The sequence below is a fragment of the Erinaceus europaeus genome, chromosome 22 (assembly GCF_950295315.1).
Source record: "Erinaceus europaeus chromosome 22, mEriEur2.1, whole genome shotgun sequence".
Taxonomy (NCBI): Eukaryota; Metazoa; Chordata; class Mammalia; order Eulipotyphla; family Erinaceidae; genus Erinaceus; species Erinaceus europaeus.
Genome location: NC_080183.1, coordinates 1,598,619 through 1,613,566, shown reverse-complemented (window position 1 = coordinate 1,613,566; position 14,948 = coordinate 1,598,619). Strand labels below are relative to the sequence as shown.

At 59.3% G+C, this 14,948-nt stretch overlaps 2 protein-coding genes across 16 annotated transcripts in view; both read right to left on the bottom strand.

The window, feature by feature from the left end:
- DICER1 (dicer 1, ribonuclease III) overlaps nucleotides 1-4,328 on the bottom strand; it is a 72,235-nt gene extending 67,907 nt beyond the window's left edge. For 5 of the 6 annotated variants that reach the window (XM_060181000.1, XM_060181002.1, XM_016190795.2 and 2 more), the window contains exon 1: nucleotides 4,057-4,326. The gene's annotated coding sequence lies outside the window, so the exon portion shown is untranslated. Of the gene's footprint in view, nucleotides 1-4,056 lie in introns of all 6 variants that reach the window. The other variant, XM_060181003.1, reaches the window with a different exon arrangement.
- A 3,181-nt stretch (nucleotides 4,329-7,509) lies between these two features.
- CLMN (calmin) overlaps nucleotides 7,510-14,948 on the bottom strand; it is a 59,520-nt gene continuing 52,081 nt past the window's right edge. For 7 of the 10 annotated variants that reach the window (XM_060181007.1, XM_060181008.1, XM_060181005.1 and 4 more), the window contains one exon: nucleotides 7,510-10,218. In XM_060181007.1, the coding sequence (XP_060036990.1) occupies nucleotides 9,967-10,218 (252 nt within the window). In that variant the 3' untranslated portion in view covers nucleotides 7,510-9,966. Of the gene's footprint in view, nucleotides 10,219-13,980; nucleotides 14,052-14,884 lie in introns of those variants that run through there. The other 3 variants (XM_060181006.1, XM_060181015.1, XM_060181011.1) reach the window with 2 other exon arrangements.

Here is a 14,948-nt window from a genome sequence, read left to right as displayed (position 1 = left end):
CTGGGGTGCAGGGTTGGGGTGTAAGGCCGGGAATCACAGGAATCACAGGCCTGGGGTGCAGGGTCGGGGTGTAAGGCCGGGAATCACAGGCCTGGGGTGCAGGGTCGGGTACAGAGCCCGGAATCACAGGAATCACAGGCCTGGGGTGCAGGGTCAGGGTGTAAGGCCGGGAATCACAGGCCTGGGGTGCAGGGCCGGGGTGTAAGGCTGGGAATCACAGGCCTGGGGTGCAGGGTCGGGGTGTAAGGCCGGGAATCACAGGAATCACAGGCCTGGGGGTGCACGGCCGGGGTGTAAGGCCGAGAATCACAGGCCTGGGGTGCAGGGCCGGGGTGTAAGGCCGGGAATCACAGGAATCACAGGCCTGGGGTGCAGGGCCGGGGTGTAAGGCCGGGAATCACAGGAATCACAGGCCTGGGGTGCAGAGCCCAGAATCATAGGGCTCACACACCTAGGGGTGCAGGGCCAGGGGCTCACAGGCCTGGGGGTGCAGGGCTGGCGTTTAAGGCTGGGGGATCACAGGACTGGGGTGCAGAGCCCGGAATCATAGGGCTCACATGCCTAGGGGTGCAGGGCCAGGGGCTCACAGGCCTGGGGGTGCAGGGCTGGCATTTAAGGCTGGGGGATCACAGGCCTGGGGTGCAGGGCCAGTGTGCAGGGCCTGGGTGCAAGGCTGGGAATGTACGGCCAGTGCTCACAGGCCTAGGGGTGCAGGGTCGGGGTGTAAGGCCGGGAATCACAGGCCTGGGGTGCAGGGTCGGGGTACAGAGCCCGGAATCACAGGAATCACAGGCCTGGGGGTGCACGGCCGGGGTGTAAGGCCGAGAATCACAGGCCTGGGGTGCAGGGTTGGGGTGTAAGGCCGGGAATCACAGGAATCACAGGCCTGGGGTGCAGGGTCGGGGTGTAATGCCAGGAATCACAGGCCTGGGGTGCAGGGTCGGGGTACTAGCCCGGAATCACAGGAATCACAGGCCTGGGGGTGCACGGCCGGGGTGTAAGGCCGGGAATCACAGGCCTGGGGTGCAGGGCCGGGGTGTAAGGCCGGGAATCACAGGAATCACAGGCCTGGGGTGCAGGGTTGGGGTGTAAGGCCGGGAATCACAGGCCTGGGGTGCAGGGCCGGGGTGTAAGGCCGGGAATCACAGGCCTGGGGTGCAGGGTCGGGGTGTAAGGCCGGGAATCACAGGAATCACAGGCCTGGGGGTGCACGGCCGGGGTGTAAGGCCGAGAATCACAGGCCTGGGGTGCAGGGCCGGGGTGTAAGGCCGGGAATCACAGGAATCACAGGCCTGGGGTGCAGGGTTGGGGTGTAAGGCCGGGAATCACAGGCCTGGGGTGCAGGGCCGGGGTGTAAGGCCGGGAATCACAGGAATCACAGGCCTGGGGTGCAGGGTTGGGGTGTAAGGCCGGGAATCACAGGCCTGGGGTGCAGGGCCGGGGTGTAAGGCCAGGAATCACAGGAATCACAGGCCTGGGGTGCAGGGTCGGGGTGTAAGGCCAGGAATCACAGGCCTGGGGTGCAGGGTCGGGGTACAGAGCCCGGAATCACAGGAATCACAGGCCTGGGGGTGCACGGCCGGGGTGTAAGGCTGAGAATCACAGGCCTGGGGTGCAGGGTTGGGGTGTAAGGCCGGGAATCACAGGAATCACAGGCCTGGGGTGCAGGGTCGGGGTGTAAGGCCGGGAATCACAGGCCTGGGGTGCAGGGTCGGGTACAGAGCCCGGAATCACAGGAATCACAGGCCTGGGGTGCAGGGTCAGGGTGTAAGGCCGGGAATCACAGGCCTGGGGTGCAGGGCCGGGGTGTAAGGCTGGGAATCACAGGCCTGGGGTGCAGGGTCGGGGTGTAAGGCCGGGAATCACAGGAATCACAGGCCTGGGGGTGCACGGCCGGGGTGTAAGGCCGAGAATCACAGGCCTGGGGTGCAGGGCCGGGGTGTAAGGCCGGGAATCACAGGAATCACAGGCCTGGGGTGCAGGGCCGGGGTGTAAGGCCGGGAATCACAGGAATCACAGGCCTGGGGTGCAGAGCCCAGAATCATAGGGCTCACACACCTAGGGGTGCAGGGCCAGGGGCTCACAGGCCTGGGGGTGCAGGGCTGGCGTTTAAGGCTGGGGGATCACAGGACTGGGGTGCAGAGCCCGGAATCATAGGGCTCACATGCCTAGGGGTGCAGGGCCAGGGGCTCACAGGCCTGGGGGTGCAGGGCTGGCATTTAAGGCTGGGGGATCACAGGCCTGGGGTGCAGGGCCAGTGTGCAGGGCCTGGGTGCAAGGCTGGGAATGTACGGCCAGTGCTCACAGGCCTAGGGGTGCAGGGTCGGGGTGTAAGGCCGGGAATCACAGGCCTGGGGTGCAGGGTCGGGGTACAGAGCCCGGAATCACAGGAATCACAGGCCTGGGGGTGCACGGCCGGGGTGTAAGGCCGAGAATCACAGGCCTGGGGTGCAGGGTTGGGGTGTAAGGCCGGGAATCACAGGAATCACAGGCCTGGGGTGCAGGGTCGGGGTGTAATGCCAGGAATCACAGGCCTGGGGTGCAGGGTCGGGGTACTAGCCCGGAATCACAGGAATCACAGGCCTGGGGGTGCACGGCCGGGGTGTAAGGCCGGGAATCACAGGCCTGGGGTGCAGGGCCGGGGTGTAAGGCCGGGAATCACAGGAATCACAGGCCTGGGGTGCAGGGTTGGGGTGTAAGGCCGGGAATCACAGGCCTGGGGTGCAGGGCCGGGGTGTAAGGCCGGGAATCACAGGCCTGGGGTGCAGGGTCGGGGTGTAAGGCCGGGAATCACAGGAATCACAGGCCTGGGGGTGCACGGCCGGGGTGTAAGGCCGAGAATCACAGGCCTGGGGTGCAGGGCCGGGGTGTAAGGCCGGGAATCACAGGAATCACAGGCCTGGGGTGCAGGGTTGGGGTGTAAGGCCGGGAATCACAGGCCTGGGGTGCAGGGCCGGGGTGTAAGGCCGGGAATCACAGGAATCACAGGCCTGGGGTGCAGGGTTGGGGTGTAAGGCCGGGAATCACAGGCCTGGGGTGCAGGGCCGGGGTGTAAGGCCAGGAATCACAGGAATCACAGGCCTGGGGTGCAGGGTCGGGGTGTAAGGCCAGGAATCACAGGCCTGGGGTGCAGGGTCGGGGTACAGAGCCCGGAATCACAGGAATCACAGGCCTGGGGGTGCACGGCCGGGGTGTAAGGCTGAGAATCACAGGCCTGGGGTGCAGGGTTGGGGTGTAAGGCCGGGAATCACAGGAATCACAGGCCTGGGGTGCAGGGTCGGGGTGTAAGGCCGGGAATCACAGGCCTGGGGTGCAGGGTCGGGGTGTAAGGCCGGGAATCACAGGAATCACAGGCCTGGGGTGCAGGGTCAGGGTGTAAGGCCGGGAATCACAGGCCTGGGGTGCAGGGTCGGGTACAGAGCCCGGAATCACAGGAATCACAGGCCTGGGGTGCAGGGTTGGGGTGTAAGGCCGGGAATCACAGGCCTGGGGTGCAGGGCCGGGGTGTAAGGCCGGGAATCACAGGCCTGGGGTGCAGGGTCGGGGTGTAAGGCCGGGAATCACAGGAATCACAGGCCTGGGGTGCAGGGTCGGGGTGTAAGGCCGGGAATCACAGGCCTGGGGTGCAGGGTCGGGTACAGAGCCCGGAATCACAGGAATCACAGGCCTGGGGTGCAGGGTTGGGGTGTAAGGCCGGGAATCACAGGCCTGGGGTGCAGGGCCGGGGTGTAAGGCTGGGAATCACAGGCCTGGGGTGCAGGGTCGGGGTGTAAGGCCGGGAATCACAGGAATCACAGGCCTGGGGGTGCACGGCCGGGGTGTAAGGCCGAGAATCACAGGCCTGGGGTGCAGGGCCGGGGTGTAAGGCCGGGAATCACAGGCCCGGGGTGCACGGCCGGGGGTATAAAACCAGGGGGTCCCAGGGGGCCGCAGGCCAGGGGTGCAGGGCCCTGGGATCGGAGGCCCAGGGTGCGGGGCGGTGACCGCAGGCCGGACCACGCGGGCCGGGGTGGGGTGGCGGCGGCCCTGCGGGACAATGCGGCCGGGGAGCCTTACCTGCAGCTCGGGGCGCCGCGGGCCTTCGAGAACCATCGGCGCCCGCCGGGGCGCGCGCGTCACAGCCCGGACCTCCCGGCGCCGCCCGCCGCCGCCATTTCCTCCCGTCGCCGCCGCCGTGTCCCCGCTGTCAGGTCACTTCATCCACCTGGGCCCGCCCCGCTGCGGAGACTGCGCAGCGCCCGCCCGCCGCCCCGCTACGGAAACTACGCGGCGCCCACCGGCCGCCCCGTTACGGAAACTGCGTGGCACCCACCCGCCGCCCCGCTACGTAGACTACGTAGCGCCCGCCCGCCGCCCCGCTACGTAGACTACGTAGCGCCCGCCCGCCCGCCCGCCGCCAATGGCGCACTGGGTTTGGAGAATCGCCGCCCGCGCCCGCGCCCGCGCCCGCGCCCGCGCCCGCGCCCGCGCCCGCGCGCTCATGAGAGCCGGCTCGTGGTTGGCCGCAGCACCGCGGTGAAAGGTTAACCCTGGCTCCCCAGCCACTCAGAGGCCGGGACACAGCGGTTGCTGGGCGGAGCGGCTCTGGGCTGGCGGCGCGGCCCTGCGCGGGGCTGGAGACCAAGGCCTACTTAGGGGAGGCCCGGGGGTGGCCCGGGGGTGGTCCCGAGGGCGCACTGGGGAGATCAGGGGCGGGCACCGGCCCGGCGGAGCGGGACTACGGGCTCGCGCACCCCCCCCCCCCCCGGCCCAGGGGCACCTTGGGCGCACCCACGCCGCTCCGCGCACTCGCCGGCCGGCCCCCTGCACTGGCCCTCTGCCCGCGCCCTTGCGCTGCGCTGGGGGAGCCCTCCGGGCGCCCGCCTCTCCCCGGAAGTGGGGCGCCCAGCTGCCCAGACGGGGACGGTGCCCACCTTGCAGCCCCAGCGGCCTGGCGACTGGGGCAAGCGAAGCCCCTGGCAGGCAGGCCCCAGACAGGGAGAGTGACGCCCCCGGGACTGAGCACCTAGCACCCACCTAGCACCTGTGGGTGCAAGAGCGACACCCTCCAGGGTCTTGTGGAGGGTCCCGGCAGCCCCCAGCCTAGTGTGGGCGGCCTTCGGGCCCCGCAGGTCGGGGAGTCCCAAGTGGGGGCGCAGGAAGAGCCCCAGGCCGCCCCCACGTGGCCACGTGGCCATGTTTGGACACGTGGAGAGCCGGTTGGTCTCTTTTGTTTCTTAATGTTTCCATGTGAGTGCCAGAACGACTCCAATTTCTTCATTTGATTCATTTGTTTCATTAGAGAGACCTGCAGCCCTGCTTCACCTCTTGCAAAGCTTTCCCGCTGCAGGTGGGGACAGGAGGCGTGAACCCAGGCCCTTGTGCACTGTGACACGTGTGCTCAACCAGGCGTGCCACCACCCAGCCCCAAGACATGAGTATGTATTATTTATCTTTTTTATTGGATAGAAACAGCCAGAAACTGAAGGGGAAGGGCATGACAGAGAGGGGGAGAGGCAGAGAAGACACCTGCAACACTGCTTTCCCCTCGCCGGTGGAGACCAGGGGCTTGAACCTGGGTCCTTGTGCATGGTGACACCACCCGGCCACTAAACCTTCAAAGGGTTTGCTATTGCTGCCAGTCTCACCTGCGGCCTTTGCAAGTCACAGAAGGTGGGTGCTGTAACCATCCCACACACAGCCAAAATGTCGGGTGAGAAGCCCGTAAGGGAACAGCCGAGACTTGAACCCAGGCCATCCTGCTCTGGGGCTGGTGTGCTTGCATTTTATCCCGTCTCTAAACTGACACTGGCCATCTGACACTTGTCCTAAAGGTAGATATTGCAAGTGGGATGTCATCAGCAATAAGGAAACTGCCTTTCTTCTCTAGTGAACACTGTGGTGAGATAGAGCTCCTCCCTGGTGCTTTCTCTTCCCCTCTGCCTCCCCTCCACTCTCCACTTCTCTCTGTCGTGTCCAACAGCAGCAGCAATGGGGGGAAATGGCTTCCAGGAGCAGTGGATTCATAGTGCAGGCTGGAGCCAGAGCACTTTCTCTTTATTTGTTGGAGAGACACAATCAGAAATCGAGAGGGAAGGGGGAGATAGAGAAGAGACCCCGCAGCCCTGCCTCCCCACTTCTGAAGCTTTCCCCCTGCAAGTGGGTATCAGGGGCTTGAACCCGGCTCCTTGTGCTCAAGCAGGTGTGCCACCATCCATCCTCGCCACCCCATACAACCTCTGCTGCCTCAAGTCAAGGCTGGTTTCATCCCAGCCACAGACCTTCTTGTTGGCAGAAAGAACGAGAAGAATGTGAGTGTTGACCGGCAAAGTCACCAACGGCACACAGAAATACGAACAACCAATGAGACCGTCAAGTCACGAAATTTATTCTCAAAAAATTTCTTAAGAATCCACAGAATTTGACAAGACCTCTCATCCCAGCACTGAGCCCAATCTCCATTAATAGCAAAGTCAGATTACAAACACTCCAGTTTATGTTCATGGGTATAAATTGTGCAAACAGTCATTTATAACTTCATTAATAATAATCAATAAATAAGAGTGCACATTCATAGACTTGTACAAAGATCCCTCTTGCTTTCTTATAAACCTATAGCTATGTAGACCCTAAATAGATAAAATAAATCTTTCTACAAAATAACCTTTCATCCCTCTTTCCCCCCCAGTAGTTTTCCTAGAAATGGCAGTAAAAGGTCTCAGATAGCTTCAGGTCCTGCCAGTAAGGACCAAATAAATGGTAGCAGTGGGTCTGTGGGCGACATCACCCACTTTGGGAAAATAAACCCCATTTCACCATCCAACAGAACCTTCTGGAAGGTGCCACCCACTTCCGGGTCTAGTCAGCGGGCCAATGGGTCCTAAGAGACGCTTACTTTCCCACTTTGCTTTTGTCTTTGGCTCCTATGACTGGCATGGATGCTGGGTGCCAAGCAGCTGGCAGACCACAACTTCAAGAGCAAAAGACCAGTCTCCCTGAAGGGCACCCTCTGCACCCCTTGCCACCCCAGCTGGCTCCCAGGGGCCCCTGCACAGACATGGCCGAGTTTGGTGAAAGGGGCCCAGTGTGAGCATGTAGACAGCCTTTGAGTCTAGTGGGATCTCTGTGCCAACTTGAGTCTACTGGGTAAGGTGAAGGGAGGGGACGAGGGAGAGGCCCCGCAGCTGGACGTGTGGACGGGCAAGGACTCAGCCACAGACTCAATTTGAGGGGACCGAGAGGGAGAGTTACGAATTCTGAGAGTCCGGGACACAGGTCCCTGCCCCATTATGTATATTCAGCTCTGGCCTCTGTACCTTTAAGACCACTTGGTGCTGGATCCACCCCTTCCTGAAGGCACCTTCCTCAAACACTGAAGACAGAAGAGAATGTTCTAAGCTTTGGAATTCCCTCGGACAGAGCACATTCATGTCACGCAGATAGGCCACTTGCTGAGATTTTTAAAAACAAAACAAAAAAACTTGCCCACCTTTGGATTTTTAAATCTAAAAGGCCTTTTTTTTGGGGGGGGGGGGGGGAGAGACCACAGCACCAAAGCTTCCGTGAAGCAGCAGGGGCCGGGTTCAAAGCCAGGCGGTGCACGTGGCCAAGCAGCGCACTGTCCTAGTGAGCGGACTTCGAAACAGAGTTCTTGGGACTTGCAGTCCAAGGCTTATCACCTGCCCAGGCAGGTGGTCCTGAGCGAGAACGTGGGCTCCTGATGCCCAGGCCGGCAGAGTGCACACGTCACCAAGTACAAGGACCCGTGGGCTCAATTCTCTGGTCCTCGTGCAGGAAGAAGCTTGAGGATCAGTGAAGCAGGACTTTCCCCCTCTCCATAAAGACCACCAGGGCCAATAGAGTCATCATGCAGGCACTGAGCCCAGCGATAATCTTGGTGGGAAGAAGAAAGGAAGAGGGGAAAGAGAGAGAAAGGGAGGGAGAAGAGGGAGGAAGGAAAGATAAAGAGGAAGGAAAGAAGCTAGAAAGAGAGAGAGAAGGGGGGCCAGGCAGTGATGCCCCTGGTTAAGCATCACGTCACAGTGCGCAAGGACCCGGTTCGAGCCCCTGGTCCCCACCTGCAGGGGGAAATCTTCAGGAGTGTGAAGCAGGGCTGCAGGCGTCTCTATCTGCCTCCTCTTCCCTCTCAATTTCTGTCTCTATGCAATAATACATTTTTAAAAGAGTAAAGAGAAGAGAGAGAGAGAGAGAAGGGAATGGGAGAAGGAAGGAAGATGGAAGGAAGGAGCCTGAGGACAGGAAGGTGACTGAGGACAAAGGCCTCCCACACCTGTGACTTCCCACACCTGCGCGCAGGTCACAGGCAGCAGGTGGCAGAGACGGGCCTCTGCGGATGGGTGAGAGTCCAGTGTTTGTGCTTCCGCACTAAGGAGCCTTGACCTCACTATTTTCTCTTCTTCCCCTCCCGCCCTGCATCTGGTGAGGGTCAGGAGAGGCCCTGCGTCCACAACAGCTTCAAGTTCCTCTCCAAAGAGGCCCAAGTTAGACTAGGCCCGAGCCGCCAGCCAGGTAGACAGACCAGGGCGGGGAGACGTGCCGACTGAGCGGAGCACAGGGCGACAGACAGCCTTGGAGGAGAGAGACGCAGGCTGGAGAGCCAAGAGCACTCCACATGCCCCCACACCTCACCCCTCACCCCCACCGCACACGCACTGGGGGGCCAGGCATGCACCAGGCTGACGAGAGACCCTCGGCGTCTGGCCGCCACTCAGTGCCTGTGTCTTCTAGCATCTGCCTAGTGGTTTAAGGTCACAAAACACCACACCCGCCATTTCTCTCCTCTGTGCCTCTGAGCTCTGAGGGGGGGAGGCAGGGGGGCTCATATTCCTCTGGACATTAGCCTTTAGGGTACACCCGCCCCAAGCCCCCTGACGCTTTGGGCTGGAAGGTTCTGGAGAAGTTGGGGCAAGGCAGGCTGCAAGCACAGCGGGGGCGGTGACTGGCAGGAGGGACAGGGAGGCAAGGCCCTGGTTTGAGGGGAGAAATGAGCTTCACAGGATGATGGCCTGCTGAGCTGACCAGCCCCAGGGCCACAGAGAAGCTTCAGGTAACCCAGGAGCAGGCTTGACTGAACAGCACTGCCTGGGGGCAGAAACGGGGCACAGCTAACAGGGGGCTGGCTTGACACATGGCTGTTGTTCTAAAGGAAGACACTTGAAGCTGACCGTTCACAAAGCCACCCCCCGAAATTCATGGGCCCAAGACGGGGCTCCCCTGGGGGTGTGGCCTGCTCTGGCCTGGGCACTCCCTGAGGCCCCTCCAGGAGACAGTCACAGGGCCAGACAAAGGGCTCAGAGTGGCAGGGGCCATGGGGGAGAGGGTCAGGGGAGGAGTCAGGAGTGTCCCCTCGGGGCCATGAGCAAAGGCTTCTGGGGGCAGGACTTCAGCCCCAGCTCAGACAAAGCTGCTCTCCCAGGGGGCTCTGGGACTTGGGGCTGTGCAGAGAGGCCACCCATGGGAAGCCCGGAGACCCCCAGGCAAAGCAGAGGGCTCATCAGCCTCCAGATCCTTCTCTGACCCCCCCCCCCAAGACTTCAGCTCTGAGAAGATTCACAGCTTGGGCTCAGCACAATCAAGGCAAAAAGTTAAAATCTAAAACACCCCCCCTCCTACCCAAAAAAAATCCTACTCACCCCCCAGTGTAATCTGGGGTGTAAACGACTGGAGCGTCACCTCCTGCTAGGATGTCTGTTCGCAGGGTTGAGCTGGCAGGAGGTGCAGTTGGCCCCCAGGAAGTTCCCACCCCCAGACTCCAGGGCGCCAGGAACCAAGCCCAGTCCCTCTCCTGGCTGCTGCTGTGGGCAGGTTGGCCCGGGCCTGGGGGTGGGGGCCCCCTTCCTTCTTATCGGGAGGGCTCTCGCCTGAGGGGCCGGAACTCCAGCCCCCACACACAGCCGGGGGGAGCGGGCCGGGACCCCCAGAGCAAGAAAGAGACCTGGAGACACGGTGGTGGGCGCGGGGAGACACTTAATTTCTCTGAGGTCCTCCAAGTTCTGCCGGATCCAAGACAGGGAGCAGAGGGAGGTGGGGTCCCCCAGGTGGGGGTGGTGCCTTCACAGCCCGCTGACCTCCAGCTGCGGGAACAGCAGCAGACAGTACACCAGGAGCCAGAGGAAGAGCATGAAGTAAAGCACGTCCGGAGGCACCAGCTGCCCCAGAGACTCGGCCGGGGGGCTCAGGCCCGAGGGCAGCACCGCCTCCCCAGAGTCCTTGGCCTTCCTGCAAGGGGAGACACGGACCGGCGTTATGGGTGACACCTTGTTCCCACTCGGCCTCCGGCTTCTGAGTGAGGCCTCGGTGCCGGGGAGACGCCCCCCACACCCTCAAGGTGGACGACCGGGCAGGGCACCCCTCACCCCACCCCACCAGCAGGGGTGCTGTTACCCCATTCCACACACAGGGATGCCCACCCAGCCTCATGGGTCAGCTGAGGGCCAAAGGCACCCCCGCCCTGTAGCAACCACACTGCCTCCCCCCGAACTCTGTTCCGACCACTCTGCCTTACTCCTGGGCTCCAGCTGGAGGGGCTTCTAGGGTCATCTACAGCAAGAGAATTCCCCGGTGGCAGAGTTTTAAAAACAGCCACTGTGGGCTGGGGAGACAGCATCACGGTTTAGCAGAAGACTCTCCCACCTGAGGCTCTGAGGTCCCTGGTTCAAACCCAGCACCAGAGCTGAGCAGAGCTTTGGGTAAAGTAATAATAACAGTAACAGTACAATAATAACTATAAGGCTGGGACGAAGCATAATAGTTCTGCAAAACACCCTCACACCTGAGGCTCTGAGGTCCCAGGTTCAATCCCCAGCACCACCAGCCAGAGCTGAGCAGGGTTCCTTTCTCTCTCTCTCTCTCATTAAAAAAAAATGGTAATAAAGGGAGTCGGGCAGTAGCGCAGCGGGTTAAGCAAAGCACAAGGACCAGCATGTAAGGATCCTGGTTCGAGCCCCCGGCTCCCCACCTGCTGGGGAGTCACTACACAGGCGGTGAAGCAGGTCTGCAGGTGTCTGTCTTTCTCTCCCCCTCTGTCTTCCCCTCCTCTCTCCATTTCTCTCTGTCCTATCCAACAACAACAACAATAACTACAACAAAAAAAAACAACAAGGGCAACAAAAGGGAAAAAATAAAATGTAAAAAAAAATTTAAAAAAAAAAAGGCCACCAGCAGCAGTGGGTTCCCCCACTGTCACATTCTTTAAAAAGATCCACGGAGCTCCTCTGCCTAGGCGGAAGGGCTAAATGCTAAAATGGTGTTTTGCTGTCGCCTGCTGGGCAACAGAAGCGCCCAGAGGGTTCTGTGTGGGGTTGGCCACCACGGCTCCAAATACCCCACAGAGGAAGGGGTGAGGGTAGCAGGCGTTGCTGGGCGAGGCTGCGTTTGCAAGCCCAGCGACTAAGCTTGTCAGGGTCCTTGGGGTGTGTGGTGGAGAGGCAAGGAGGGACACCCGCCCAAGACGCCCCCAATTCAGTGACCTCAGGCCGAGAGGAGACTCAGGTGAAGGCTTGAAAAGCAGGTGGCAAGTAGAAACACAAGCTCTCTTCCTCATTACATGTTAATGCGCACTCAAGACACATGCCTCAGCCCCCAAGGCTGTATCTCCAAGGTGTCTGTCTGTCTGTCTGTCTGTCTATCTCTGTCATAAAAGCCTAAATGATTGTCATCCTCACTGGGAAACATGAATTTATAGCTCTATTTTATGGCAGAGAGACACTCTCTCCTCTCTCTCTCCGAGTGCGTCTTTCTCTCTCTCTCCTCCCCCTCTCTTTTTTCCTCCTCTTCTTTCTCTCTCCTCCTCCTTCTGCCTCTCTCTTCTCCTTCCTCCCTCTCCTCCTCCTCCTCTCTCTCTCTCTCTCCAGAGGAGTGGAGTTCACAGGGTTATAAGATGGGGTGTTGGCAGTAAGTATCTAGACAGATCTCTGCCGCAGATTCTGTGTTCTCAGGCCACACCAAACCCGTGGCAAGCAGAGAAACCCACAGAACAAGGCAAGATTGTGATTCTCGCTCGAGAGAGGCTTCCCAGAGCGGCCAGGATGCTGGCGGTCCCTGCTCCCCGGGGTGCTCCATGGGTGGCTCTATAAGGCACGTTCAGGACAGAAGACGAGGCGGGCCTGTGGTCTGAAAGGCGAGGAATAGTTTCACGGATATCTTGGCATGTTTGCCTTCCCGCTTCATGTCTGCCCTGATGCCACAGAACTGGAAAACCAGCTCAGTGAACCTCTGAGCATTGTACCTGCAGGGGCGACACAAACACGGACACAGGTCAGGCTCCGGGGCCAGGCAGCACCCGGGGTATCGCCTCATGCCACCCCCACCCCCAGAGCAGAGGGGCTGGCTTCTGCCACTGCGTTCACAGCAACACACACGGGCGGCGTCAGGAGCAGGTGGGGCAGTTCCGTGGTGCCTCTCTTTCTGTCTCTCTCTCACACTCTGTTTCTAGCCCATCTGAAGGAGAGAAGAGAATGGAAGGAAGGAAGGAAGGAAGGAAGGAAGGAAGGAAGGAAGGAAGGAAGGGAGGGAGGAAGGGAGGGAGGGAGGAAGGAAGGAAGGAAGGAAGGGAGGAAGGAAGGATGTCTGCAGGAGCAGTGAATTTTTGTAGGTGCAAAGTCCTAGAAGCAAAACAAAAAAAAAAAGACGTGGCCCTCAGGAGCTGGGTGGTGGCGCACCTGGTTAAGCACACACATTACAGTGCACAAGGACCCAGGTTCAAGCCCCTGGTCCCCACCTGTGCAGGGAAGCTGCAGGCGTCTGCATCTCTCTTGTGCTCCTTCCCCTCTCAATTACCTCTATCCTACCAAGGAAAAAAAGGGGGGGCGGGTGGTGCATATTTGATTGAGCACGCGTTACAATGCGCAAGGACCTGGGTTTGAGCCCCTGGTCCCACCTGCAGGGGGAAAGCTTTGCGAGTGGTGAAGCAGGGCCGCAGGTGTCTGTCTCACTCTGTAACACCCCCTTCCTTCTCAATGTCTGTCTCTATCCAATAAATAAAGATATTAAAAAAAAAAAAAAGGGACCAGCAGGAGCAGTGGATTAATTGGGCAGGCAGGCACTTAGCCTCAGAGATAACCCCAGTGGGAAGAAAAAAAAAAGAGACTCAGTGGCCTGGGAGGTGGCAGGGTGGTTCAAGTGTGGAGGTCCTGGAGCCCATCCCCGGCATCCCTGTGCCAGGATGATGCTCTGGTTCTCTTACCTTCCGCTGTCTCATCAACAAAGAATTTTTTAAAAGGATCACGTGGTGGTGCTCATGGTAAAGTGCTCACCTTATAGTGCCCACGGACCCGGGTTCAAGCCCCTGGTCCCACCTGCAGGGGGGAAGCTTCATGAGTGGTGAAGCAGGGCTGCAGGGGTCTCTTTTTCTCTCTATCTCTCCATCTCCCTTTTCTGTCTCTACTCAATAAATATTGAAAATGAATAAAAATGAATGAATTAATGAGCTGTGACCCAGACTTCTCTGGAACTGGAATCATCACCTGAGCCAAGTCTGTCAGTTTTATTATTATATTATTTATTATTATTATATTTATTATATTGTCCCTTTTTGTTGACCTTGTTGTTTTTTATTGTTGTTGTAGTTATTGTTATTGATGTCATCGTTGTTAGAACAGAGAGAAATGGAGAGAGGAGGGGAAGACAGAGGGGGAGACAAAGACAGACACCTGCAGACCTTCTGACTTTCCTGCAGGTGGGGAGCCGGGGGCTCGAACCGGGATCCTTATGCTGGTCCTTGCGCTTTGCGCCACGTGCGCTTAACCCGCTGCGCCACCGCCCGACCCCCTTGTCAGTTTTATCATCATCTGTTCCCCCAGTTGCCACCCCAACATCCGACTGACTTTCACTGTCCCCTGCACAGGTATTTTTCTGGTACCATCTCAGATCACGGAGCCCACAAAAGCAGAGCTGGGAAGGGACGCTGCCCCCAGGTAGGCCGCACGACTACAGAATGACAATGGAGAAGGCTCCGTGCACCTGGTGGGGGGAGCCGCCCACCTGGGTGAGATCCGGTCTTTCCTGCCGTCCAGATCTGCGCCGTTCCTCAGCTGGATGTAGCTAGCGTGGTCCTACAGTGAAATTTATAAACAAAAGCCCCGTAACCCAGTTAGCAAAGATGAAATCTCTGAAACAGAAAACAAAGCGATTTTCAACACACGGTCGAGCGGGCCAGGCCGGATCTTCCTGAGCGCTGCAAAGAACTCGGACTCCACCTCCGCCCCCTCCCTGCAGCCCCCCACGATCTGAACCCGGGTGAGGACTGTGGGGGCTGGGAGCCCGTACACCCAGCTCTCAGCAGTGAGGGTCCAAAGCAGAACCCTACTTCTGCCTCTATTTACACGTGTTGTTTAAAATGCCTATTTATGTGACAGAAATCAAGAGGGGAGGAGAAGACAGAGAGGGAGGGAGACAGAGACACCTGCTGCCCTGCTTCCCTGATCATGAAGCCCTCCCCACCCCCACCCCCACAGGTAGGGGCTGGGTGCCTTGAACCAAGGTCCTGGCTCACGGCAACAAGTGCGTTCAACCGAGCATGCCACTGCCCAACCCCCCTACTTCTATTTGTAATGTTTAAATTATATTAATTTATTTATATATTATTGGATAGAGATACAGGGAAATTGAGAGGGGAGGAGGACGTAGAGAGAGAGAGACACCTGCAGCCCTGCTTCTCCACTCATGAAATTTCCCCCTGCAGGTGGGGACCAGGGGCTCGAGCCTGGGTCCTTGTCACTGTCATGTGTGCGCTCAACCAGGTGGCCACCGTCACACCCCCTACTTCTGTTGTTAAGATGGTCTTTCAGGATGGGTGCAGGGGGCTGAGAGGGTGGGGCTTGGGCGCTTCTTAGATGATTATTATGAGTATCATTATTAATATCATTATTTTTATAACAAAGAGGCCTTTGGGCTTTAAAATCACTTTATTCACACCCCTTCATGGCCCAAACTGGACTTCCGGTTGGACA